Here is a 26131-nt window from a genome sequence, read left to right as displayed (position 1 = left end):
GTCGTGAATATTCAATACCGGTAACTATATTCACATTCAGATTCTGAAAACCCCGGACATTTTGCAATCCCGGACATCACCCCGGACAGCACTAAAAAAACAGGACTCTCCGGGCTAATCCCGGACGTATGGTAAGCCTACTTATAACGTAACATTCATAAAGTATCACCAGGAACTTTACTTTTCGTCAACGGATCTAACAACCTTTTTTTTATATTTAATAAATATTCAATTTTTTATCCATTTGACATTAATTAATTTCTTTGACAGGGAGATTTTTTTTGTACAAATTTTGCCGACCTTAGTACACGTAAGCTAGATAATGAATACTTTCTGTTATATCACTATTCTTATACCGTCCTTTTACCTATTCATGTAATGAAAATATGATTTTAATAATTTGAATATTTTTATTAATTTTATATAATTATTTTTGTTTAAAAAATATTATTATTATTATTATTTTGAAATACTTGGTTTAGACCCCTCTCCCCGAAACATATTTTTAGATACGTACCTGTTCTATAAAAATATTTTTTTCTTACCACACGTGATTACAACCATATTTCTCGGAGGAGCCATTTTTTCCTTAAAATATCAGATTTAGTCAAAATATACTTATAGGACTGTGAACTATTTGAAATTATACTGAATGAGTACCAAACCTTTTACAGACTGTGAGAAATGTATGTTTTTCATCACTACATTGTGCTGAGATTAATGAAAATACTCTCTCGACATTTGCATTACTATTACTTGGAACTACAAACATTCATCAATTAACATAACTTGAAATAATATGAAACATTATGTCCTTAAGATAAGGGGAAATGGTTCGAGAAGTTTCATTTTGGTGGTTTATAGTTCAATAACTTTGTTCTGTATCAGTTTTTGTTTTGGCACCACTTTTTTTTTGCAGTGTCTGAATCAAAACTATATTGACTATTGGGTGTAGGTAGGAGTGCAGTCCACAGGATTTTAATGCAGGATGGTTGCATTATTACTCTTTTTTCAACCGAAATACCTATTTTCTTAATTCAAATTATATGACGCTCAAAATGTCGGACATTTGCCATTTTTTCTTCACGTCGGAATATTTCGGAAATTTTCCATCCCTATAATTTCTCGACGCGGAAGGATTTTCCATCGAAAACGCGAATTTCTTCAGTCCCGAACTTCAAGATAATAAAATGTTCCCTACTCAATCTCGTTCCGCATACCCCTGGTACATCAGTTAACATGATTCTAATAACTACTGAAAACATTCTATTGTTATTTTGTTGGACATGCCAGTTTACTTGCTGTAACTTACAGCCTGCAAATTACAGAAAACAATGTTATTTGTAAAAAAATGTCGCTACAATTTTACCATTCCAATTCTCGTACTTGAACTCTTCCCAGACATCTCAGGTTGCAAACCCGCCCCCCCCCCTTGCGGGCGCCGTTATACCACAGGAAGGAAAGTGAGAGGTAATTTACTCGTTACGTTTTTTACGTAAATTACGCGTAATTTACTTTTTGTAGAAAACCAGTTTTTTTTACGCAGATGTAAAAAACTAATTTTTTTTCGTATATTAGTAATATAAATACTACTTTAATTTTTAAAAATAGAACTGTTCTTTCACATATTTTAAAAATTGAGAAATCTGTTGATGTATCTTGCACTATAGCACTTGTATTTATAACATAACATAACAATTAACGACAATTTATTTGGATTGGATTTCGAAGTTTGAGTAACAGCTTCAAATTCCTTTTTTTTTTCATATGTATTATAGGTACATTTGCATAGGCTAATTAGATGTGAATGTGAATATGGCAGGTTATAAAATTGCAACATAGAGCTCATACAAATTCGGAAGGAAAGTTTTTAAAGTATTTTTTTTTTGTTTTCTGCCAATGCCAACTGACATACATAACAATTATCATAGCAAAAAAAAAAGAACATTTACGCGTTTTTGACGGGTAATTTATGTGTCATGTAGAAAACCTTTTTTTACGTGTAATTGCACAACCCTGGAGGAAAGCAGGCAGGGGTGAATTCGCAATAACTTTTTTTCCTTGCAGATACTTAACGATAGCGCTCCGTTTCATGTTCGAAGTCAGAGGAAGACGTACACATGTTAAAACCGAACTTGAAGACAAACGTAATGCAAACCAAAATCCGATCGACCCTTTAGTGTAAAATAGGGCTTAGTAACTCTCGCTTTGGTTACAGACAGAAACCAAATGGTAGACCATAACAGAAGTCTCCCAAAATAGTCCTTCGACTCCCGGAGTTTACTGATGGTACGGTAAGTACCTGTCAACGGAACGCAGTGGCTTGTGTTCGGAACAGTTATGCTTGGTAAACTAAAATTGAAAATTCTCTTTTTGACTTGACTACTTCAACACCCCATGAAGGGAAAATATCAGATGGAAAAATAGAAAGTGCAGGAAAAATTGAAGAATTCCTGCCCACAAACTTCTCCTCCTACAAGCTAAGTGTAATTTATCCACCAAAACAGATCAAAATAAAAATTTTAAATTTGGTTTCGAAGCTAATAATACCTTCTGTTTATCTAATTTTTAAAATGTATTTTAACAACATGATCTAATATTGACTTTTTTAAATAATTTTTTTGGCATACTTTTTATATTTTCTATATTTTTGTTGTTAATTTATGTTTTCTATGGGTCTATGGATACAAGGTGCAAAATCCCAGCGGAACGAATGTTTTCTCTCATTAACGATCTTGTCCAAAAATATCGCACACCAAAATTTTTGTGAAGGGTGTGAGTTTTCGCTATAACAACGAACATAAGCTATTAGTTATGATTGATTGATTGATTGAGTTGGTGTTTTAAATCCACTTTATGCACTTTATTATGTTCTCTAATAAACTTGCTTTAACATAACTCCATTTTATTTTTGTTCTTATTGATGCTATTAAGATTAAAATTGAGGCTGTCTAAGAAGGTGTTCACCTGAACTGAAGGGGTGTGAAAGCACCCCTTCGCACCCTCCTGGCACCTCCTATTCTCCATAGAGACCACAGCCCAGTCCTGCTGTTATCTGGCTTCTAGACGAGAATCCATTGCTATTTCTTTTCAAGCAACAGCACAATTATCCTCGATGTACAGTGCCACATTTGAATTTTGTATTCAAACTGAGTACTATCCAATAATATCAAATGCAAAAGTACTATATCAGAACACGAAAACATATGAATTTAAAAAAAAAAATAACGAGGAAAAGAAACATAGATGGCAGTGTGTAAAAGAAAAACATTTCATTTTCATGGTTATTTAGTTCTAATTAATGTACCTTATTGTTTTAGAAAAGTATTAAAGTTTTCTTAAAATCTATATAAACAAGAACGTACACTCTTCATGTTTTAATCAAAAAGTATGTAAAAGTTTAGGTCTTCCAGATAAAAAAAACATCCAAACTGCTTAATAAGTCAAAGAGCTATGCTGGTTATCAATGTTAAATATTAAACCATACTTCCACGTGCATCCAACTTTTTTGACACGTTTGAGTGGGATATGCTGTAAGTAAAGAAATAACTATTCTATTATCGTAATGGTTTTATTGCGAAACATTAACTACAGTATTTGCCAACGCATAAGACACATTTTTGAGGGAAAAACTTTATCACTGAATATTACAATTAATTTACATTATTTTAAATATAAAGTGATATATAGGTCTACTTTCAGTTATTTGTTGAACTGACGTAATCTAACTACGAAAGAATGCATTTTAATCATCTTCATCAAAACCCACACATTCATCTCCAGAGCTAAATGAAGAGTCACTTGAAACCCCATCTACTTTTGAAGAGTTGAAGATACCGGTAATCAAAAACTGAGTATCGGCGTATCACCTTTATTCAGACTCTGTTCTACATTTAATAATATTTCTACAACGCATGAAAATCTGGATTTCTGTCTGCCAATTTCCTTGTATCTAAAAACATTAAAACCAATTTTTGAAAAATACTAGATACGTACATATGTCAATTCATTCTACTGTGCATTATTTTCTATTATTCTGAAATTATTTTACCTTCTATTTTCCTTCATCTTCTCTTGTATCTATGGTGACTATGTATGTCATACATATGCTTAATTTTTTTATTATTCTTTTTTCGTTCAATACTATGTGAAGGTTATGTTCTGAACAATGAATTTATGTGTATATGGATGGATATACGTTCCTTTCCTGTAGTACTTCACTTGTTATCTTGTATGTATAAAGGCGTTTGTGTGTGTGTGTGTGTGTGTGTGTATGTGTGTGTGTTTATATGTACTCTACACTCTTATATGCTTATCAGTTGAATATAATATAGCCTATGTAAGCTTTCCTGTAATTGGAGATTCTCTCTGTTGGAGGCAAATGAATAAATAAATAATAAAAAAAAAAAACAGGAAAAAGGGGGTCTTAGACGCCGGCAAATACGGTATTTTGTTTTTCAAATACTGTGCTGCATGAAGCTGTGTAATGTAAATTTGGAACTCAGAAAAACACTGTACTCCCTTAATGGATTTTCAATGGCTAAAATATATACAATTTTCTCAAAATAGTTATTCTTCTGACATTTAGCACCGTCGACTTTTTAATGTTCATTTGTATTTGTTAATTTTACAATCAGGAAAATTTGCTTCTTAAAGGTTCTTGGTGACTATTAGCAGTAAATACACGTAGAGCCTTATTCTTGTCTTCTTTTATGCGTCTTATTTTCTTACAATTGTGTCCAAATGCCATCAACCTTCCTCCCTGACCCAAATTTGACGGCATTACTTCAACGATGTCACAATGTCCACACACTTTTCTGGATGAAAACTCACCCTCATCTGAGTTGCCATTTCAAGAGTTCTGCATGGCACGATACATTTAAGTTTATCGTCAGTGTAGTTTACTTTCCAACACAACATAATTTGATAAACGTTACCTAAATGTGGAAAACGTACGAAACCGAATTATGTATATAGTTATTTATTAAAAAGTTTTTCAAACAAAATTTCATGTTAGTTATTCATTTAATAATTTTTCTGCTAAATAATAGAAGCAATTGAAATCAAATCGGCATCCTTAAAACTCCTTTCGAAACACTGACATTGCATTCAGAATCTTGCTGACAATTCCTGTTGCAATACTATATCATAATTATGCTGAGAGAAGCTTTTCGAAGTTTAACTTTATGAAGACTTTATTTAGATCAACTAGTCGCAGGGAATAGTCAAAGCGCTGTCAAATTCCTCCATTCAGAGGAGAATTTCATCGTCTCTGGATTAAGGGGAGCTCATTGTAAACTTTGCATAAAAGAAGGCAAGAAATTTGAATTTTTGCATACAAGTAAATAATGCTAATAAAGAGAGTCCAAAGTGAAAATGAAAGTCATAAATGACACCATACCGCGTTTGTTAGAACCTGTCCCGTTTCCCGTGCTAGCGATGGCGCGACTGTTTCGGTGCCAATGAGAAACGAGGACAATGTCGTCTGCTGGGCAGCGAGGAGCGAATGGGAGCCAGAAGAGAGGCGCTTACGTAGGCGCTGTTGCCACGTTGCCGTTTAACTCACGTGTTTTGTTTGTGTCTTGTTGAAGAAGCTTGTTTTGTAAGCGTGGTGCTGATTAGTGTGCGTTTTAAAATATCCAGGATTCATTCTGGTGATATTTGCTTGTGTCCTTTTTGTGTTGAGTGTGATCTTAGCTGGAACATTCAGGAAGGGAAATTCTATATATTTGTATTTGTGCATTTCTGCGTATTTTATACACAGCCTGGCTTCGTCTTTCCCGAGCACGGAGTTCACTGCAATGCCGCGTGGTTTCTGCTAGAAAAGCCAGCGATCAGCAAGCTCGGGAAGCGGGACAGGTTGTAACAAACGCGGTGTAGTTTCACATTACAGAGGTGTACCATTTTAGGGTGATGAAATCGTAAATTTTGCATGAAAATATCCATAGATTATTCCCATGTGAAAAAGTTAAAGGGGGGGGGGAGGTTTACATGTACAACTGAAATTGAAATTGGATGTTTAAAATTCATCTGAACAATATTCGTCATAGGCCGATCATGTTATGTGGTCTATGCCCCGTACCCACCTAGCACTGGCCCTGCTTATTGTCATACTAAACCCACTAATTAAATCCCTCCCTCTGATAAAATCCCAACATGTGTAAGAAATATTTCAATTTATTTTATTTTATTTTATTGATTTGCTTAATTTTACTTCGCTCTTTGTGCCACTTTAGCGGTTAAAAAATTTTCGCGATTATTCCAGCAACGCAATCGCACGGATCGCTTTGGTTCTTTTAGTTTCGAAGCCGCCGAAGAAAGGGTTATTTATATTTCCTCCTGCAAGCAAGGTGCTTTCGCCATGTCACTGCTGGTGGCAAAGAATTCGCGCAGGGGAAACGTAGATCAGAGACAGAACTTGTCCCTTCGCATGATAATGAAGTGTACAAAAAGCGCAAAGAAAGAACGTAAGTGTTTATAAAGTTGTTCTACTGGATTAAACCCGCACAAGGCTACCTCGGGACCACTCCAGCCTGCTCTGAAAGACACCGAACGTTATTCAGGCGATCGACATTGCCACGGCCAACGTAGGTCCTTGCGATGTCTCCTGGTAAAAAGATACTTCGGTTGCTGTTTGCAGCCTCGATTGATTCACGCAAAAAGGACAGAGAATTGAAATGAAAACTTGCTACGCAGCATAAGTTCCTGTATGATCTTTAATCCTCTCTCGACGGAAGCTATTAAGGTAAAATGATCGCGAGAGCCAACAAGATAAACTCATACGCGGTTCTAGAACCTTTTCCTGGTAGAGGCCAGTAGCGTAACTAACATGCTCTGCGCCCCCATCCCCCCTCGCAACTTTCACTTGTGCGCCCCTACTCGTATAAAAAAAACCTCTCTTTTATAAAATATTAATTCACGCCTACATTTATATCTGGTATTTTTAAATATGACAATATATACATGTAATTTGAATCAATGCAAAAAGTGGTACGGAAGGTTAAGATCATAGCCAAACTGTAGAAAATTATATATGTATTATAATTATCCCATGGAAATTCACTGTTACTGCAAACGTACATTACCAGTCCTCGATGGAAGCAAATTCTTGGGCTAGTTTGGTCAAGTCCAGTTATTGAGCCCGATAGCTTTCGATGCTTAACAGCGCCAGTCCACTCAATCTCACTGTTGTCATTATACCTAGGTATGCTTCTCAAGTAATTTTTGATCAATTTTAGCTTGGGAAACGATCTCCCAGCTGATGAAGACATCACGGATAGGATGAAATACAACATATAAACAGTGCGTACGTCAGGAATGCTACTAGCCACAGTTGGCACTGCATTCCTAAAGAAACATTTCTGTAGCTATAGTACAAGCTACGTCTTCTTCATATTTCTCCCAGAAATAAGTAGCGGATTCCACTGACTGACTATCGGTGTGTTTCCTTAGAGCCGTGGTGAAGCTTTCTTTGATTTGCTTCGTACTCTGAAATCTACTGTTCACTTGATTGGCTAGAATATCTAAAGCACGGTAGAAAAGCGCATTTTCTTGACTCATCTACCCTTCGACGACGTAATCAATGTCTTGAACTATTCAGTTAATGAAGATTTTTCTCAAATCTGGTAATCCACTTCCTACTTTTCTAGTGATTAACATTTTCTGTTTGCAGTTGTAGGGGCATAAAATATAATATGTTTGGTTGAAAATGTATTTTAACACCGAAAGGAAAACTTTCGTGAACTATCGGTCTTTCTTAATTTAATATTCTTACTGCGCCCCCAAGTTCGTGCCCCCACATCCCCTCGCACCACAGGGGTTGCGGTGATATTTACGCCACTGGTAACTGGTATTTCGCTGCACTTTTTGACTGTCTGCACTCACGCGTCTAGTTGGTTACAGAGTGCATCACCGACTTGTCTACTTCGTTAGTAGTGTATTTGGTGTCTGCACCGTTTGCACTACGTTCTGGATCGGCGTACAGCGTGGTGTATGGTCACGTGGTGTGTGCTAACTAATCAAATTAACGTTTAAAGCAGCAGACAGGCATTTGTTGAATCTTCTGAACTTGATCACCGATATTCGTCAACTTGCTTGAACGTCATTTCCTTGCACCAGCCTGACACCGAGATACAATTGCACTGCACCTAGTGCCAAAATGTGTAGCGAACTAGACGCGGCTAATGTACATACTTTTCTAGATATTAAAAACAGCCTTGCACATACACACACTCGTGTTGGCCGCCGTGGCGGAGTGGTTAGCGCATCGCGTTAGTACGGCAAGGAGTCCCGGGTTCAAATTCCGGCATGGGTATTGTGACTTAGTGTATTTTCACCATATCGTCACTGATTCTCAACTTCGTGATTAGCCAAAAGTGGCAGAAAACCATAAAATAAACCAAATCAATCAGAACACACACATTACTTCACAACAAGACAATTAAGATAGGTCTAATTTGTGGTCAGATTAACTAATCGGGACTGGAACTTCAGAGAGGAATCTCAACCACTGTGCAACTACCAGGAAACGAACCCAGGACCATTTAATTGTAAGGTAATATCATTAGTAGACTTTCGTGAAATAGAAATAGTTCTACTACGTTTATTTGTACGTATTAGAGCAATTCCAGACGAAACAGAGGGAACGTTTGCAATGTAAACTTTTATTGTCGAGCTCGCTCTTAGAAAATATATTATTTTAACAGCTGCACCTGGCGCGTGTCAAATGTTTCAGGGGAAACAAGGACTACAATTCGAATCTACTGTAACCCACTCCAAGAATTGAGGGTACAATTACCCATGCATACCCCGTTACTGCGCCACTGACTGGTACTTATATATAGTCTACTTCGCAACGTAAACGTGTTTTATACACGTTGTATCTTTGATACTAAGCCCACTTTAAAGTGACATAAGTCTGGTTTCATTGTTGGAGTTGGATAATAATGTAGTAAAATTCCACTCAATGAAGTATAAGGTGCTGATACAATACAACACTTACTCGTACTAACCAACGGAAAACAAAGAATGAGAAATATGAAATCATTGTACTTTAAACTGAAACAGGCTATTGCAAATCGTTCGACAACTATCTGATATAAATCAGAACAATTCAATAGGCTCACATCATGTACATTATGGAAAACAAAATTTGAAAACTGTTATGAATAAAAAAAACTCGTACTACATACTTGTAGAAATAGAGTCAATTTACTTGTACATAAGTATACCCAATTTTATGCCTAGATCTACTTTCCGTTTTCAAAACAAAAAGCGAGTAACATGTTTAATTCGTGAAAATTGTTACATTTTATTGTCAAACGTTTAAAAATATGTAAAACATACACCATACAAAAAATGTGAACCTACAGTTGAGGCCCTCTAAGGCCTGTTTGAATTACACGAAGATTAATGTACCGTACCATTAGTAGGGCCTGCGTTATTAGCGTAACAGATTTTCATTCAGTTTCCATGTTCGCGAGTTTTATCTCGTAGACCGGCGTCAAACCATACTTCTAAGTGAATCTGGGCGATTTATATCGTAGGCCGGCGTCAAACCATACTTCCACGTGCATCTGGGCGTTTTATCTCATTGCTCGGAGTCAAACCATACTTCCACGTGCATCTGGGTGTCTTATCTCATTGCTCGGAGTCAAACCATACTTCCACGTGCATCTGGGTGTCTTATCTCAATGCTCGGAGTCAAACCATACTTCCACGTGCATCTGGGTGTCTTATCTCATTGCTCGGAGTCAAGCCATACTTCCACGTGCATCTGGGCGTTTTATCTCATTGCTCGGAGTCAAACCATACTTCCACGTGCATCTGGGTGTCTTATCTCATTGCTCGGAGTCAAACCATACTTCCACGTGCATCTGGGTGTCTTATCTCAATGCTCGGAGTCAAACCATACTTCCACGTGCATCTGGGTGTCTTATCTCATTGCTCGGAGTCAAACCATACTTCCACGTGCATCTGGGCGTTTTATCTCATTGCTCGGAGTCAAACCATACTTCCACGTGCATCTGGGTGTCTTATCTCATTGCTCGGAGTCAAACCATACTTCCACGTGCATCTGGGTGTCTTATCTCATTGCTCGGAGTCAAACCATACTTCCACGTGCATCTGGGTATCTTATCTCATTGCTCGGAGTCAAACCATACTTCCACGTGCATCTGGGTGTCTTATCTCATTGCTCGGAGTCAAACCATACTTCCACGTGCATCTGGGTGTCTTATCTCATTGCTCGGAGTCAAACCATACTTCCACGTGCATCTGGGTGTCTTATCTCATTGCTCGGAGTCAAACCATACTTCCACGTGCATCTGGGTGTCTTATCTCAATGCTCGGAGTCAAACCATACTTCCACGTGCATCTGGGTGTCTTATCTCATTGCTCGGAGTCAAACCATACTTCCACGTGCATCTGGGCGTTTTATCTCATTGCTCGGAGTCAAACCATACTTCCACGTGCATCTGGGTGTCTTATCTCATTGCTCGGAGTCAAACCATACTTCCACGTGCATCTGGGTGTCTTATCTCATTGCTCGGAGTCAAACCATACTTCCACGTGCATCTGGGTGTCTTATCTCAATGCTCGGAGTCAAACCATACTTCCACGTGCATCTGGGTGTCTTATCTCATTGCTCGGAGTCAAACCATACTTCCACGTGCATCTGGGCGTTTTATCTCATTGCTCGGAGTCAAACCATACTTCCACGTGCATCTGGGTGTCTTATCTCATTGCTCGGAGTCAAACCATACTTCCACGTGCATCTGGGTGTCTTATCTCATTGCTCGGAGTCAAACCATACTTCCACGTGCATCTGGGTTTCTTATCTCATTGCTCGGAGTCAAACCATACTTCCACGTGCATCTGGGTGTCTTATCTCATTGCTCGGAGTCAAACCATACTTCCACGTGCATCTGGGTGTCTTATCTCATTGCTCGGAGTAAAACCATACTTCCACGTGAATCTGGGCGTCACATCTTGTCGCCCGGAGTCAAACCATACTTCCCCGTACATCTCGGCGCATTATCTCGTCCCCTTGAGACAATCATACTTCCACGTGGATCTGGGCGCCTTATCGTGTCGCCCTGCGTCAAAACATAGTTCCACGTGCATCTGAGCGCCTTGTCTCGTCGCCCGCAGTCAAACTATATTTCCACTTGCATCTGGGCGCCTTATCTCGTAGGCCGGCGTAAAACCATAGTTCCACGTGCATCTGGGCGCCTATATCTCGTCACATGGATTAAAATCATACTTCCACGTGCATCTGGGCGTTTTATCTCGTCGCCCGGAGTCAAAAGCTTTCTTCCAAGTGCATCTCGTCTCTTTCTTTCTTCGTCCTGCATCGAATTACATTCTCGTTTTCATTTTAATAATTGTTTTACTTCGTGAGCTGTGAACAGCGCAGGTTACTCCGTGTTTCCTCTTTTATTAGCCTGTACCTCCTATTTTCCTTTCGGTTTCGCTTCTTCCGAATCAAAATGTTTAGAATGAAAGAAGGTATGAATAGATTATGCGTTGCAGCATTTTATCGTCGTCATCATTTCACTGTATCCTTTAGAAATTTGCTCAATGTGTTAGTTAACATTAGCAGAACTTTTGCTAATTTAGTTGGTCCCTTTTTGAAGGTGTTGAGAAATGTGATATGCTATTTGGTATAAGAGCAATGTAGAAGTTTGACTTAACATGACTTGCGATTTGGTAGTTTTAAATATGTTCCATATGAAATTTCAAGAATGTTCTTTTTCTCTCTCCCACACCAATTGGTGGCGTCTAAAGGGTCAAAGTGTGCTTTTGAGTGTAACATTGTTTCTATAATATATATATATATATATATAAATCCGTGGTCAGGTGGCATTCACCCCCTTGGGAATAAATAAGGTACCATATGTCTAATGACAAATTCCCGTGTTTGAACCCGCCGGCCCCCGTGGAGGAGTGGTTAGCACATCGAGCTGCAACGCCGAATCTCGGCCAGAGCATGGATATTTGTGAGTGTCCATTCATCAATTTCATCATATCATCACTCATCCTCATCTTCGCAATTAGCCAAAAGTGGCGCAAAAGCGAAGTAACGTAAATCAAATGAATAAATAAATAAACCGTATTTCACCTAAAGAGTTACGTAGATATTTACTTTATATACGTATTATTGGTCGTCTTCCAGTCATTATCATGGATAATCATAAGTTTGAATAACTCAAGAAGAAGCAAACAGATATTGTTCCTAGATCTGTTAAAACAGCTTTTCCCAATTCAGTACTGCTAGCGAATTTGCTCCCCGGGTCGAAAACGACGCAAGTATCATTTGTGACGTAAAAATCAACAAATGATACAATATTAATAAGTCATTGTTTAACATTTTAACTATTATGTATAAAGAAAATAAGCTACTTATAATTTGAACATGTCTTCATGACTCACGAGTGCTCTCCTTCCGCCTCCCAACTTACGTTAATGAAATATCGAATAATAAGAGAGATCATTTCAAAGAGTATGATGATTTTCACTTTTTCTAAGTGGTGTATTCTCATATCACTTTTCCTGCTTATAATGCCAACTTCACTAAAAAAAATAATAATAATTTTGTTTTAGTGTCGTATCTGTGTGTGCGACGTTCGTTCAAGATTCCAGCGCCGAACCGGGCATTGGTGATTTCTCATTCATTTATGTCCTGTAATCGTCGCGACTGACCAAAGTTTTAACCAGTTTTAAGAAATGGAAAAGAGCGTTAAATGTGGATGGTTTTAAAACATCACGAACATTCTGAAGACAACAAATCATCGTCCGTAGTACGGGCAAATTATTCTAATAGTGGATCGTTATTGACATTGCTAATTAGTGATTCAAAGGTCAGTTGTTGTGAATGCACCGCGGTTTCTTACTATTCAGCGACTTGCTTTTCGAGATGATGATGAGTCTGAGGCAAACCTTAGCAGAGGGAATTAAATTGGAAATCTTGGAGTTAATTTGAAAATGAGGCGATATTATTCGGAAATGTATTGAACTTTAACCTTAAAATGCAAATTACACTCAAAATTAGATTCAAAGCCAATTAATCTGCGTAATGTCCACCCTTATTCTCGCCGAAATAAACCAAGAAGTGGAAGAAGCGAAAGTACAGGACAGATATTTGTATCGGGGGCAGGTAAAAGAACGTTTTTTAAGAATTTGCCGTCCTTCAATCATTAGATGCAGGTTCGCTCTTTGCACATGTCAAAATCAAAGAACTTATTTCCAAGAACTCCATAGATGCCTGTAATTGTGTAGCACAAACATACTTTAGAAAGGAGAGTGAAAGGTGCACCAGGGTCAGAATATTCCTTGAATTATGAAACAGCTGTAACCTTTTTACATTTTTATTCCTGTGATATCATTTCCCTGAAAGGTGAAGTGCAGATTTTGCCCAAAACTCTATAGCGTTACGAAGGTGGAACGAAAGAAGTCCACTTAATGGATTTCTTCGATATCCTAGGAAAGTATAAATTGGCATTTCACAAGAATCATACTCTTGTTGTATTCTCTGTAACAATCGCAGTTTCCAATGCAGCGTGTGAAAAAAACCTTTTCGTGTTTGAAACCTTTGAAAAGCCTTGCTTGAAACAGGATGCTGGATGCCAGCTGCCTCATTTGGCTGTCCTTGCTATTGAGAAGAAGGATTGTCAAGTCTTGGACGTACCGAAGGTGGTCAATGTGTTCTCAAAAGCACATGAAGCAGAATTCTTATATAGGAGAATTGCACTTCACTAAGTGACTTTTGTTGTTTCTAATACTTAACAAAATTAATTTGTTCCAACGTCATATTTATTTTCAAGAAAATCAAACTCTTCGTACATTTTTTTCGCCATTTATATTATCATCTTTTAACTTGAATATTTATATCAATAGTTTAATCTCAAGAAAGACGATGAGTTATAAAATTATAAATGGGGAACCATTTTATACAATTTTCTGCCTGCCTTCCAATGCCGAAATAGGCTACTAGAAACAACGCAATTTACGGCAGTTCCCACGAATAAGAAAATAATTAATTCCTTTATTAGAACGAATCATAATGAGATAAACTCGTAATCAAGAACTAAATTTACGCAGTAAACGCGCACTCTGAATAAAGGACAAACACAAAATACCACACATGACTGTAATAATAATAATAATAATTGTTATTATTATTATTATATTTATTATTACACAAATGTATAGTGTTTTCGGCCATTTTAAAATGACAGCCCCCTAAAATATTTTCTCGCCCCCCTTCCGCCCCCCCCAGTCACTTTTCCCTAGCGCCGTCACTGACTCACGATTTCAATCAACACTGCACAGCATACGCCAAGACGTTTTGCTGTGTAGAGAGAAACTGTTACACTGACGTCATAAAAGAGGCGGAACTTGAATGTGACACCAGACATAAAAGGGTAGTAAACCCTTTAATCTCTGTGTATATTGCAATTCAAAGTAACTATTGTGCAATGAAACAACAATAAAAAAAATTAAATTCATTCACGGTCGTTTTCGACCCGGGGAGCGTAGTGTACATTTAAAATTACATGTCTGAACGTGTACTTTGCAAGTGCTTGAAAGCTGCGTCAGTCTGTGATTTTACGCTCACGGTGTTCAGTGTCGTTTGTTGCCTAAGTCCTTTTTTTTTAAATAGAAAATGCCTTCATGTGATCCTTTCCATTACTTTCCTCCTGTTTTAAAAACAAACGTGATATATTGGTCAGCATGACGCGCTACGAATCCAGGTTCGAACCCTAGTCATGGTACGGATTAATCGATTGATTTGCTTTATTTTACTTCGCTTTTTGTGCCACTTTTGGTTAACTTGCGAAGATGGGGATGAGTGATGGATGATATGATGACATTGATGAATGGACACTCACAAACATCCATGCCCAGGCCGGCATTCGAACCCTCGGCTCCTGGCATCATAGCGCAATGTGCTAACCACTCCGCCACGGAGGTCGACTATTTATGAGTCGAAGAGTAAGTCAATTCGTAGAGAAGCCTCTGTCTTGCTCCGAAACCTGCAGAATCGAGACGAGGTTAGGTCTACTGTCAAAGATTCCAGTCTCTGAATGCAAATCGTACCAGATTTTTTCGCTATGAGACATGCTGATTGCCAGTAGCAGGTAGGTTGGATGTACTGTTTAATGTTCGCATATTTCCGATTCAACTTTAATTTAATAAGTATTTGTGCTGTTTTAACTATATTTATGAGTTGCTGTTTTAAGTCCACTTTATGCACAGTAAGGCTAATCGGGACTGAGCCTACAGTTTAAAGTGGGATCCGGACCACTTGTGCCTTCACCGGGTATCGAACCCGGGACCCCTTGATTACAAGGAGACGATGCTACCACTGCGCCGTGGGGGAGGCCCAAGTATTTGTGATAACTTTTGTAACTATTACACTGGTTACATTTTGAGAAAAACGTTCGAATGTTTTCAAATCAATAGTTGTTTCTGGAAGTATTTTGAATGCTGATCATGGAAATAACATCCATTTCCCCATCACTTGAGATTTTTTCACAATTTCAGTCAAAATTCTCATATTCGCCAGTACATCACATTTATTACACAACGCAATATATATATATATATATATATATATATATATATATATATATATATATATATATATATATATATATATATATATACAAGGAATAGTGGCGGCGATTGGGTTCCGAAACCGGAGGGGGCAAAGTTTAGAATATGCAGCAATTGGAGTTGAACAATCACCGCCAAATGCTTTTAAAAATGATCTTTCTGCCAAGATACAGCAGTGAGTTTCTGTGGGGGGGGGGGGCAACAGCCCCACCCCCGCCCGCCCCTAATCGCCGCCACTTGAAGGAAAATGTAGGATGTTTTCAAATGTTGATCACGCAAATGGCATCCTTTCACCTACCCCCTGGCCAAATCAAGAATTTTCACAATTGGACATTTTGTGAATGATATTTTCATGAGGGATTTCGAAAATAAAACTACGTAATCAAAGTCTACACAATTTTCATGCCAATGTGTCATGTGAAAGTGGAAGGTTAATTAAATGCTTTGTTTTTATGTGAATTTATAGTTCAAAAATGGAGGATTTGTATTGGAGAAAATCAATCTCAATCTTTTACCATCATCTAAACAGAGCCATCTATTGGGGAAATAAAAGATATGCATATTTTATTGTGAAATTAAGGCAGTTAATACATTGCTATTTTCTTAAAAATGTAAACGTGATAGGTAAAGATGGTTTTCATTTTTGGAATAAGCATGCCGAAAATATTCAGAGATAACAGTCATCTGCGAGACATCGAAAACCATGTAAACCAGTGTTATTTTCAGAACTAGAGCCCGACAAGTTTCAACTCCTCACCTTCAAGACAGAGGAGAAGAATACATGCTTTATTGAGTATAGCTACGTCTCTGCACTGGTATAATATACGCAAACTCGTTAATGTGCTTATAAAACGAACAATAGATATCTAGAAATTAAGTTTTGTTTAGATTTTACTTTCAATTAATATAAATCAATTAGATTTCATACTCATATTTGTCTTGCATTGTTGTTTTACTTTTGTTGTGCGTATGTTTTATTGATGTAATGATGTAATGATCTTCACCGTCAAACATACATATATAAAGTAGGGGTGTGCGGGGATCCCGAAAAGTCGGCACCGGGATCGGGAAAAAATTACCCGTCCCGATGCCGACTTCGGGAAATGACTTCCCGACTTTTCGAGATCCGAGCAGTCGGGAAATACCGAATGGTAATTTTAAAAAAGTTGTTAATTCTCGACGTTCTCTGCATTTCAAGTGTCTGGAACGTATCGGGAATTGTTTGTTTTTTATTCCAGAAATGCAAAAACAATCACTTAAGTTGAAAATGACGTGTAGAATTCGAGATTTTCAGAGCTTCGAGAAATTTCGAACATTTCCCGTCCCGAAAATTTCCCGACTTCGTCGGGAAATGGCGAATTTTTCCCGTCCCGAATGTCGAGATTAAAACTATTTCCCGTCCCGACCAAAATAATTATGTCCCGCACACCCCTAAATAAAGTATTCAGCTCTCACAACCACACTACTTCGTGGTGTTTTGCCATATTATCCTCAGCAAAGTGCATTTGATGTCAAAACTAATCGCCTATATGTTGCTGTCAAAGCAATAACTCTCTCCCCGGTAATTTTTTGGTGGGGGGTTGGGTTCATGTCAAGAGTGTTGGTGGGCGAATTCCCCCTGTTCCCCTTAAGATCTATTGCTGCCCTCTTAGCATCATATTCTGTCGTTTATAAGAAGATAAAAAAGAACGTCTTTACAAGTTGACCTCTCCACACCTACATACTGCACAGCACGACTTCTTACCAGGAAGCTTCTGTTAATCAATCTGAGCATTTGACTATCTGAAACTGAAAATTACCAATTGGATGTAATTTATATTTACATTTCTAAACTTTTCGACTGCTTACAACAATTATCCATCAAATTCAATATTCATAGAAAATTTATCTCGCTACTCGATCACTATCTACACAACACACAACAAAAGTTGGACTTTCGGAAATCTCTCTTCGTATAGTCTCTTCTGGTGTTTTACACCGTTGAACGAACTACAAGCAAGTTCAATGTTGATTTTCGATTCTTAAGATCTTGTATATTCCATACCATCTGTGGAAGGTCAGCCTCTATGTAATGGTGAACTGAATGTCCTAAATCATACCATGCATCCAGTGAGTGAATTAGCGGGGGGAGGGGGGGTGTCAGGGATCCCCCTCAACAAAAATTCATCCCAAGATAAAGGAAACTATTTTTATCGGGGCGGTGGAATAACCGCGAAAGGAATTAAGCGCGAAACGGACTCAGCGCGAAAGAACACAACCGCGAAACGTGACACAGGATTAAACGCAAAGGGAATAAGAGCGAAACGAAACAAGCGCGAACGGAATAAACGCGATGAAATAAGCGCGAAAAGTTTAACAGCGAAATGATTGATTCACCCCTTAATTACAAGGCAACGACGCTTCCACTGCGCCATCGAGGAGAACTTTAACCGCGAAATGGAATAAGAGAGAACGAAATAAACGCGAAGGAATAAGCGCGAAAATTTTCACTTTCGAACTTAATCTCTTTCACGTTTGTTCTGGCGACCCTTTTTATCCCTTCCAGGGATGTTTTTATCGGTAGAGACGGTAGCCGGACAATTGCAGTGAAACGGCGGGTGGACAATTGCGATGACATTTTAAATCTTCTGTGAAATTGAAGGGTGACTTAACACCCCGTACAATACCTCTTACAAGAGAATTATGTGAAATACTGATATTTTCGAATAGAACACTGAATCCTCTCACACTTTCCCCAGGTTTGAGACTGGCAAGGTAGCTTGTAAACGTACTTGCATTACAACCACTTGTAGGTTAGGTTAGGTTAGGTGCGCCTGTGGGTTAGTCATCCTAATCGTCGCAATTGTCCTACCATTATTTTGTAAAATAATCTTCACCGTCAAAATCATCGCAATTGTCCTAGATTCGTTTTTATTCCCCTCAAATAATATGGAATTGAAAGCATTTCTTAACTACATAAGAAACACAATTGAAAAATTATTCGTGTCCATTAATGAATGGTCCAGTCATCAAAGATTTCCCAGCCGAAAAGTATGTAGCCTTGTAGATTAATTAAAGGACACCATTCTGCAACTGACCAACCTCACCTAGCCCAGACAACAGCAGGTTGTTTTCTAGTTTTCATGGCATAGAGCTGATATTGTACATGTTCACAAGAAACTTGTAAGCAGGTTAGATGGACGATAGGTTTGAACTTGGCAATAGACATTTGGTCGGGTTTTCGGTGATATTAGTTCGATAGCTCCTTCTGTGTTTGAGTTATTTATATAATGTAGTATACAATGTGTTTCTAAATTACGTGTAAATGCTATCGTAATATTTAATGACGGAACTAACGTTCTAAGGTATTAGAACCGCAAGGCAATAGTTTAGTTACTGACTAGTAGCATACAAATTTGCATACTAAAAAAACTACCCCTCGAAACAGTGGCGGCGATTGCCCCTCCACTTTTCACCACTGTTGCCCCTGCACAATGCTAAACCTTATCTACAAAGCGAAATATACTGTCTTTGCCCCCCAGTTTTGGCCCCTTCTCCCTGGTTTTGGAACCCAATCGTCGCCACTGCCTCAAAAGTGAAAGCACAAATACGCCACTGAGTAGACATCCTCCCCCATCCAAAGCAAAAACTTAATTCGCACAGTACATACATCTTAGCCACTTAGATGGAATGAGCGGGTTTCTGGAACGAACGTGAAAGCAATAAAGCGCGAAAGTGGAATTTTTATTTTAGTCGCTCCTGCACTTTTCCTTAGTTGCTTATTCCGTTTGCTTCCCCTTTACTTTATGCACAGTAAGGCTAATCGGGACTGGACCTTCAGTTTAAAGTGGGATTCGAACCACTATGTGCCTCCACTAGGTATCGAACCCTGGACCCCTTGATTACAAGCGGCTGCATTACCACTACGTCATCGGGGATGCTTCTTAATTTCGAGTCTAATACTTTCTCGCTTGTTCCGCCATTGATTTTGCTTTAGCTCCGTTCGAGTTTATTCTGACACTGAAATTTGTTTTCACAGTTAAATCCATTTCGGCATTATTCCTTTCGCACCCTGTATTATACATTTGGGGGGGGGGGGGGTTCAATCTTTAGTTGATGTGTAATTTGATCATAATCATCTTGAAATGTTCTGTTTTAAAATTTCCTAATTCTGATTTCACATTATTAACTATTTTACGTTTTATTTCTTGTTTCAGTTTTGATCCGTTCCAGATATTTGAGGTAAGTTTTATTGCTTATTTATCACCTGAAATTATAGTAGTAATAGACCAGGGATTCCCAGTGTTTCAAGTCTTTCCCGCAGCACCCAAGTCAGTATGTAGGCCTATATAACACTTTCAATGCTCAGTTAGTGTGGTTTCTTTGCTTGCCTAAGTTACAAAATAAACACATATTTCAAATTCAGAAATATTTATGTGTAAAAAGTACTAAATAAGCACATATTTGGGACAATCATATCATTTCAGTGAAAATGTTGGAACATTTTGTGGTGCACACTTTGGGAACCACTGTACTAGGCAATACATTTGCTTTGAATGTTAAAAATGGTGATATTCACTACATCACATAATTGATTGATTGATTTGGTTCATTTTACTTCGCTTTTCTGCCACTTTTATCTAATCACAAAGATGAGTTGATGATGTGACTCTGACAGAGAACACCCATAACCAGGTTGGGATTCGAACCCGGGATGCCTGACATCATAAATGTTGTTTTAGTCCAAATATTATTTTTTAAATGTCATTTGGATGTAACTAAATGTGACTGCACCATCTCAAATATCCTCATTTCCTTCTGTTCCCCCCAATAAATAAATAAATAAATAAATAACCTGTGGCGCAAACAGTCCTAGAGAACCGGGGCCCACATACAGACACTGGCCTCACTCCCACATGCCTCTGCAGAGGTGGGAAATCAACCAACCAGTTACGGGGTGATGTGTGGTCAGCACGACTAAGCCCCAGTCATTGCTGTAGGTTTCCATGACCAGGTTAAGGTACTCATTCATAGCACCCCAATTTTCTCATGATGGTGGGTGGCCACCCATCCCATGCACAGGTCGAAATCTCAGAAGATGATTTGTTATGCTTCCCCCAGGAAACTCAGACCAGCATGCAATCCATATCCCAAGCCTAAGCCCAAAACCTGATGAATTAGACTGCATGGTCACAGTGTGGAACATTATTATTATTATTATTATTATTATTATTATTATTATTATTATTATTATTATTATCATTATTATTATTATTATTATTTTAGTCCCATCACTGACACACAACTTCATAAGCATATGAAGTGACAATATGTAGGTTTTTGTTATTTTATGTGGTAAACGTCAGAATGGTGTGAGTAAGATAAAAGGTAAAGTTCCCGTGCATGTAGCACCATGCCATGAAGTCACATTTAGTGCATGTGGGGCTAAGGCCCCTCACATTCTCGATCTCAATCATTTTGGAGTTGATGTGATCAGCACCACTCTGGCCAACTTTTGGTACTATTATCGTATGAGGGAAACACCTACGAATCATATATTTCGGACTTCTTTACATTGCTAACGTGTTATTTTCGAATGTAGAGCATTTCCTAAAGTGAAATAATGCATATCAATGTCTATTTCTTACATTTACGAGTACTTACTGTTACTTGTTGTTTCGAATCTGTAACACATTATGGCCGTGATAGCGTACTGGTTTAGGGGGCGTTCTGAGTGTTTTTTGTCGTTTTATGCAGTGTTGCAACCTCGTTCACCGGAAAATATCTACTTTCATGCCCGGATTGAAATTATGCTAATACGTCGCAAACCATTGACGTTAGCCCCACAAACCATTGACGTTAGCCCCACAAACCATTCACGTTAGCCCCAAAAACCATTCACATTAGCCCCAAAAACCATTAACGTTAGCCCCAAAAACCATTTTCTGTAAGGTTAGGTTAGGTTAGGCAAGCATAGTTAAAAAAAATAATAATAAATTAAAAATACTCGACACGTCATGTTCTAGTGAAAACACAGCGAGGCTGAAACACTGGCTACGGGGTTGCATCATCTTAACACACGGAACATTGCACTCTCGTGCAGAAAGCAAATGGCGGGAGTAGAAACAGCATGTCGGACAGAGATTTTCGCAGAAAACAACATGCATTCATATTAAAATGGATCAAATCTACATTCAGGAACTTCCACAACGCTAAAGAAAATGATTTCCGTAAGTACTTTCTCCTGTAAATTTGAAGGAATATCCCTCATACGATAATGTTACCCAACTTTTATTCCCCCCCCCCCTTTAGGGTTGCCACCAGGTACCCATTGATTTGAGATTGGGTGAGCCCCAGAGCAGCTTTGTGCAGGGATAAGAAGGACGAAAAAATTCTGACCTAAGGTCACCCACCCTAGGAATCGAACCCAGGTCTCCCGCATGACAGTTAGCTTTGAAAGTTAATGCCATAAATATGGATACAATAAAATGTGTACTTTTATCTTTTATTTATCATCACCATTCTTAATTATTTACACATTGTTTACAAATGTTTTGGGAAACGTATAGCTGATTCAGATAGTTTTTTGGATGCTGATTTAAGAGAAAATAGCTATCATTAAGGGAATTCCAGAAACTCTGACAGGCAGTTTGTTAAGCAATGAGGTCGGGTGATGACTTGGTCCTTTCTGTTTTTCTTCTCTCCACACTTTAAACTCTCTGCTAAGCTCCAGTATGATCTTTGAGTGGAAAGTGTGTCATGGTCATTTTTTTAGGTATCTTATCTTGTGAAGCTATCTTTTGTGTAGTGTACTCAGTGATATGAAACATTTGTGAATTTACTTTTTCAAAAAAAAAAAAAAGAAAGAAAGAAAGAAGAAAGAAAAATACTGGAAATGCATTATGTTAAACCAATTTTACTGCCCAGAATTCGTTTGTCCCCTTGCCTGGGGCTACTGGGCCTAAGCCTAAATCTGACCCTATTTCCATGCTTTTTGGACAACAGGCAAGATATGATACATCAAGTGCAATCTTCATATGATGCATCAAGTGCCACATTTCAGGATGGTATTTGAATGAGAGATGGGAGGAATTTCCCCTATCTGGTTGCTAATTTATGACTCTTGGGGGAAGGAACTACATACAGTGGAATCTCGATTTTACGTTTTTAAGGGGATCAAGCTGGAAAAAACTGCAAATGCAGCCTATGTAAACTAGAGAAAATTTTATAATATTTTACTAAATTCGGCCATCATGATTGAATGTATAATGCGAGAATGGAAAATTGAGGTTTCACCGGAATATAATTTATATAATCCTGATGATTCAAAAGTAGTTACATGAATTTTTTCCTCCCACTGGAAATTTTTCAAATACAAAATTTGCCTTGTCGTAGTAGGTTAAGCTTAGAGTGATGAAACAATTTATCAAGGTTGTGACAATTATTCAATAACTGTGCAGTAAATATCTGGAACTGCCAGAATTTGTTGAGTTGCTTGGAAACTTTTGAAAGATGGGACTCTTTCGAAAAAGTTGTAGAAAGGATCCAAATTCAAATGTATTTTGAAAAATATATTGATGAAATTAAAAGATTTGAATTCTTCGACGAGTTTTAGATTGTATTTTCCAAAATCGGATTACGTCCCCAAACATCTTAATGCTGTATATACTTTTGGCATGCATGCCACTGTATTTTAATGTCATAGAAATTTATTTTGTATAACATTTAAAGCATGGACCAATTATTTGGAAATGTATTGTAAGTTAGCTAAGAAAAATTTTGAAAGCAGTGTCAAAAATTCCTCTTCCCCAATTCCCCAGCGCAAGGTCCAAAACTTGAGTCTCACTACAAATTTATGCCTTAGCTGATTCTTTAGTTTCCTGGACTAAATATCTACTCTAAAATTTGTAAAAGTTTTTTTTTTTTTTAATCACCCTCTAGGTGTTTGACAAAGTTTGATTTAAGTATATTTTATTCTCAGATAGGCTAATCAGAATTAGATTTCTGCAGCTTACATGTAGGATTTGAACCACTGAAAATGTGTCTCCTTACAAGGCAATAGTGTTAGTCACTATACTAACGAGGAGGGTTGTTTTCTTTCACTGAACTGTATTTTGCAGACTAACGAGGAGCTGGCATATGGATGCACAGTCATTATAATCCTTTGTGGGACTCTTGTTGTGTGTTGTCAATGTGCGTTTGTAATTGTACTTTCATCAGATTCATCTTGTTACCATTTATTCTCATATTCACAGAAGAGCAAAGTTAATATAAATAAAACCAATCAATCAATCAATATATCGGAGGAAGTACTCCACCAACAAATCAGAAAAGTTTCTGTCGAAATGACTGAAAAGATAGAAATATAAATTATTTAAAGAACATATAAGTTCTGTTGTGTCTAATATTGTAAATAATGAATTTTCTTAAGAAAATTGAAATCAAATTATGTGTTTTAGGTCTTGTTTAACTTAATTTATAGTACTATTTATATTGTTTTCCAAGTGATTCATGTTCTCATTATAGCTTGTAATATACATTATGTATATTGTGATTTACTATGTAATTTAGATGTTTATTAATATAATACTGGTCTGTTCAATTTGTACTAAATGTGATCAGATAAGTAGAAATACATTAGATCAAATCAATATTTTTAAGATGTCATTGCTTACTTTTCAGGTGAAACAGAAGAAACCTTACATACTCACTGTACATGTTCTAAAGGGTCAAGATATAACAAAAGGATGGATCAACGATTTAAGTAAGTGTTCATATGTATGAATATATTTTCCTAATTGATTGATTGATTCACTTGGTTTATATTACTTCACTTTTCTGTCACTTTTGGCTAATTGCGAAGATGAGGGGGCAGTGATGATATGATGAAATTGATGAAGGGACACTCACAAACAACACTGGTGCCCAGACTGGGATTTGAACCTGGATCCCCTGGTGTTGTAATGTGCGGTGCGAATCAAGCACATATCTAGAAATATATCTCGGAGGTGGTCCAAACCAATGTCTCCAAAATAATAATAATAATAAATTAATACATTGTTATTATTGCATCAATAGGTAAAAAGACAGTTTAAGAATATGGATATAACAGCACGTATTCATTATCTAGCTTACATGTATACAAGATCATCAATATTTGTATAAAGACAAAGCAAGGATTTTAATGTCAAATAAATAAAGAATTGAATATTAATTGAATAACAAAAAAAAAAAAAGATGTTATATCTAGGTAACGGAAAGCAAAGTTCCTGATTAATATTTTATGAATATTATCATAAGTAGTAGTATGCATAAATGTTCTTTGAATGCCATATGATCCCAATATAATCCTTGCTTTCCAGTAAGTTCAAAGGAAGTAAAGAAGCATCGATTCTACAGCAAATGCTAAACAAGTACATTTTCATTATTTAATTTATATAAATATGTCCTTGGTGCGAATGTATTTTCTTAGCATTGCATCCCCCTGAAATTTCTGGAAAGAATTAATGTAATTCGAATGGTGAAATTGTAGATATATTTTATGTACTTACAGGTTGTAAGTTACAGCAAGTATTATTATTATTATTATTATTATTATTATTATTATTATTTGAAGTAGGGTTACATTTAAGCTTACAGTCTCTTTTACACTGATGATCTAACTGTAAAAACAGCTTCTTGTCCTACTTGAATTAAAGTTAAGTATACAGTTATGCAAATTGTATATAGATATACAGAATATAGAAATCACAAATGTATGTAATTAAAAAAAAAACATTAGTAGTAGTAGTAGTAGTAATAGTAATGATGATAATAATAATAATAGCAACAACACCAAAAATAAAAACAATAATAATAGCAATATATATATATTAATATTATTATTATTAATAATAATAATGTTTCTGTGACTGCCCCCCTGGGAAAATATCCTGTGGGTGCCCTTGATTTCAAGTCAAATCACATTGTTTATGGAATGCTCTTTACATAATGTGTCAAATCTACTTATAAGTGATTTACTAAATACAATTAATCTCTCCTGTCTGTAATTCACTTCTGCTTTGTGTGATGTCAAAATAAACAGAGCTATTTAAATATTTTAGAGAAGAAGTAAAAAAAAAAAGTCAGAATACTCGCATATTTGAGGGTGATTAGTCACGCGACGCCATGAAACAGCTAGAAATATGCAAGAGATTCGCTAAGTTTAACGCATCGAAAGGAGAGCCCAGTTCTAACCCCCGTGTCCAACCATCCCGCTCCGTTTCCTGTTGATTGCAATGGTGTCAGGTGGGCCAAGTCATCGCTGCAGGTCTGCGAATCCAAGGTCCTTCGACCGCTATCCCCTGGCTCTTGAAGGTCTGGTCATAAGAGACCTTTTTTTCAGCCCCCTTGTTTACAAACATGGCAGGATTTATGTGACGCCATCAAGATGAAACTTCTCAGAATGTCCAGCACTGTAGGCCTAAAGCAGCCATGTGAAACTCAGTTTGTGAACAGGGCCGCATCACATTACTGTCAAAACTCTCCGGGTCGC

General features: G+C 37.3%; 1 protein-coding gene across 3 annotated transcripts in view; it reads left to right on the top strand.

Moving 5' to 3' along the window:
* LOC145977800 (cytosolic phospholipase A2-like) overlaps window positions 1-26131 on the top strand; it is a 259035-nt gene that overhangs the window by 163544 nt on the left and 69360 nt on the right. For 2 of the 3 annotated variants that reach the window (XM_083110093.1, XM_083110094.1), the window contains exons 2-3: window positions 19815-19839; window positions 24280-24361. In XM_083110093.1, the coding sequence (XP_082966219.1) occupies window positions 19815-19839; window positions 24280-24361 (107 nt within the window). The remainder of the gene's footprint in view (window positions 1-19814; window positions 19840-24279; window positions 24362-26131) is intronic. The other variant, XM_083110095.1, reaches the window with a different exon arrangement.

The sequence above is a fragment of the Lepisma saccharinum genome, chromosome 23 (genome assembly GCF_977018435.1).
Source record: "Lepisma saccharinum chromosome 23, izLepSacc3.1, whole genome shotgun sequence".
NCBI lineage: Eukaryota > Metazoa > Arthropoda > Insecta > Zygentoma > Lepismatidae > Lepisma > Lepisma saccharinum.
This window is presented reverse-complemented; position numbering and strand designations above follow the sequence as displayed.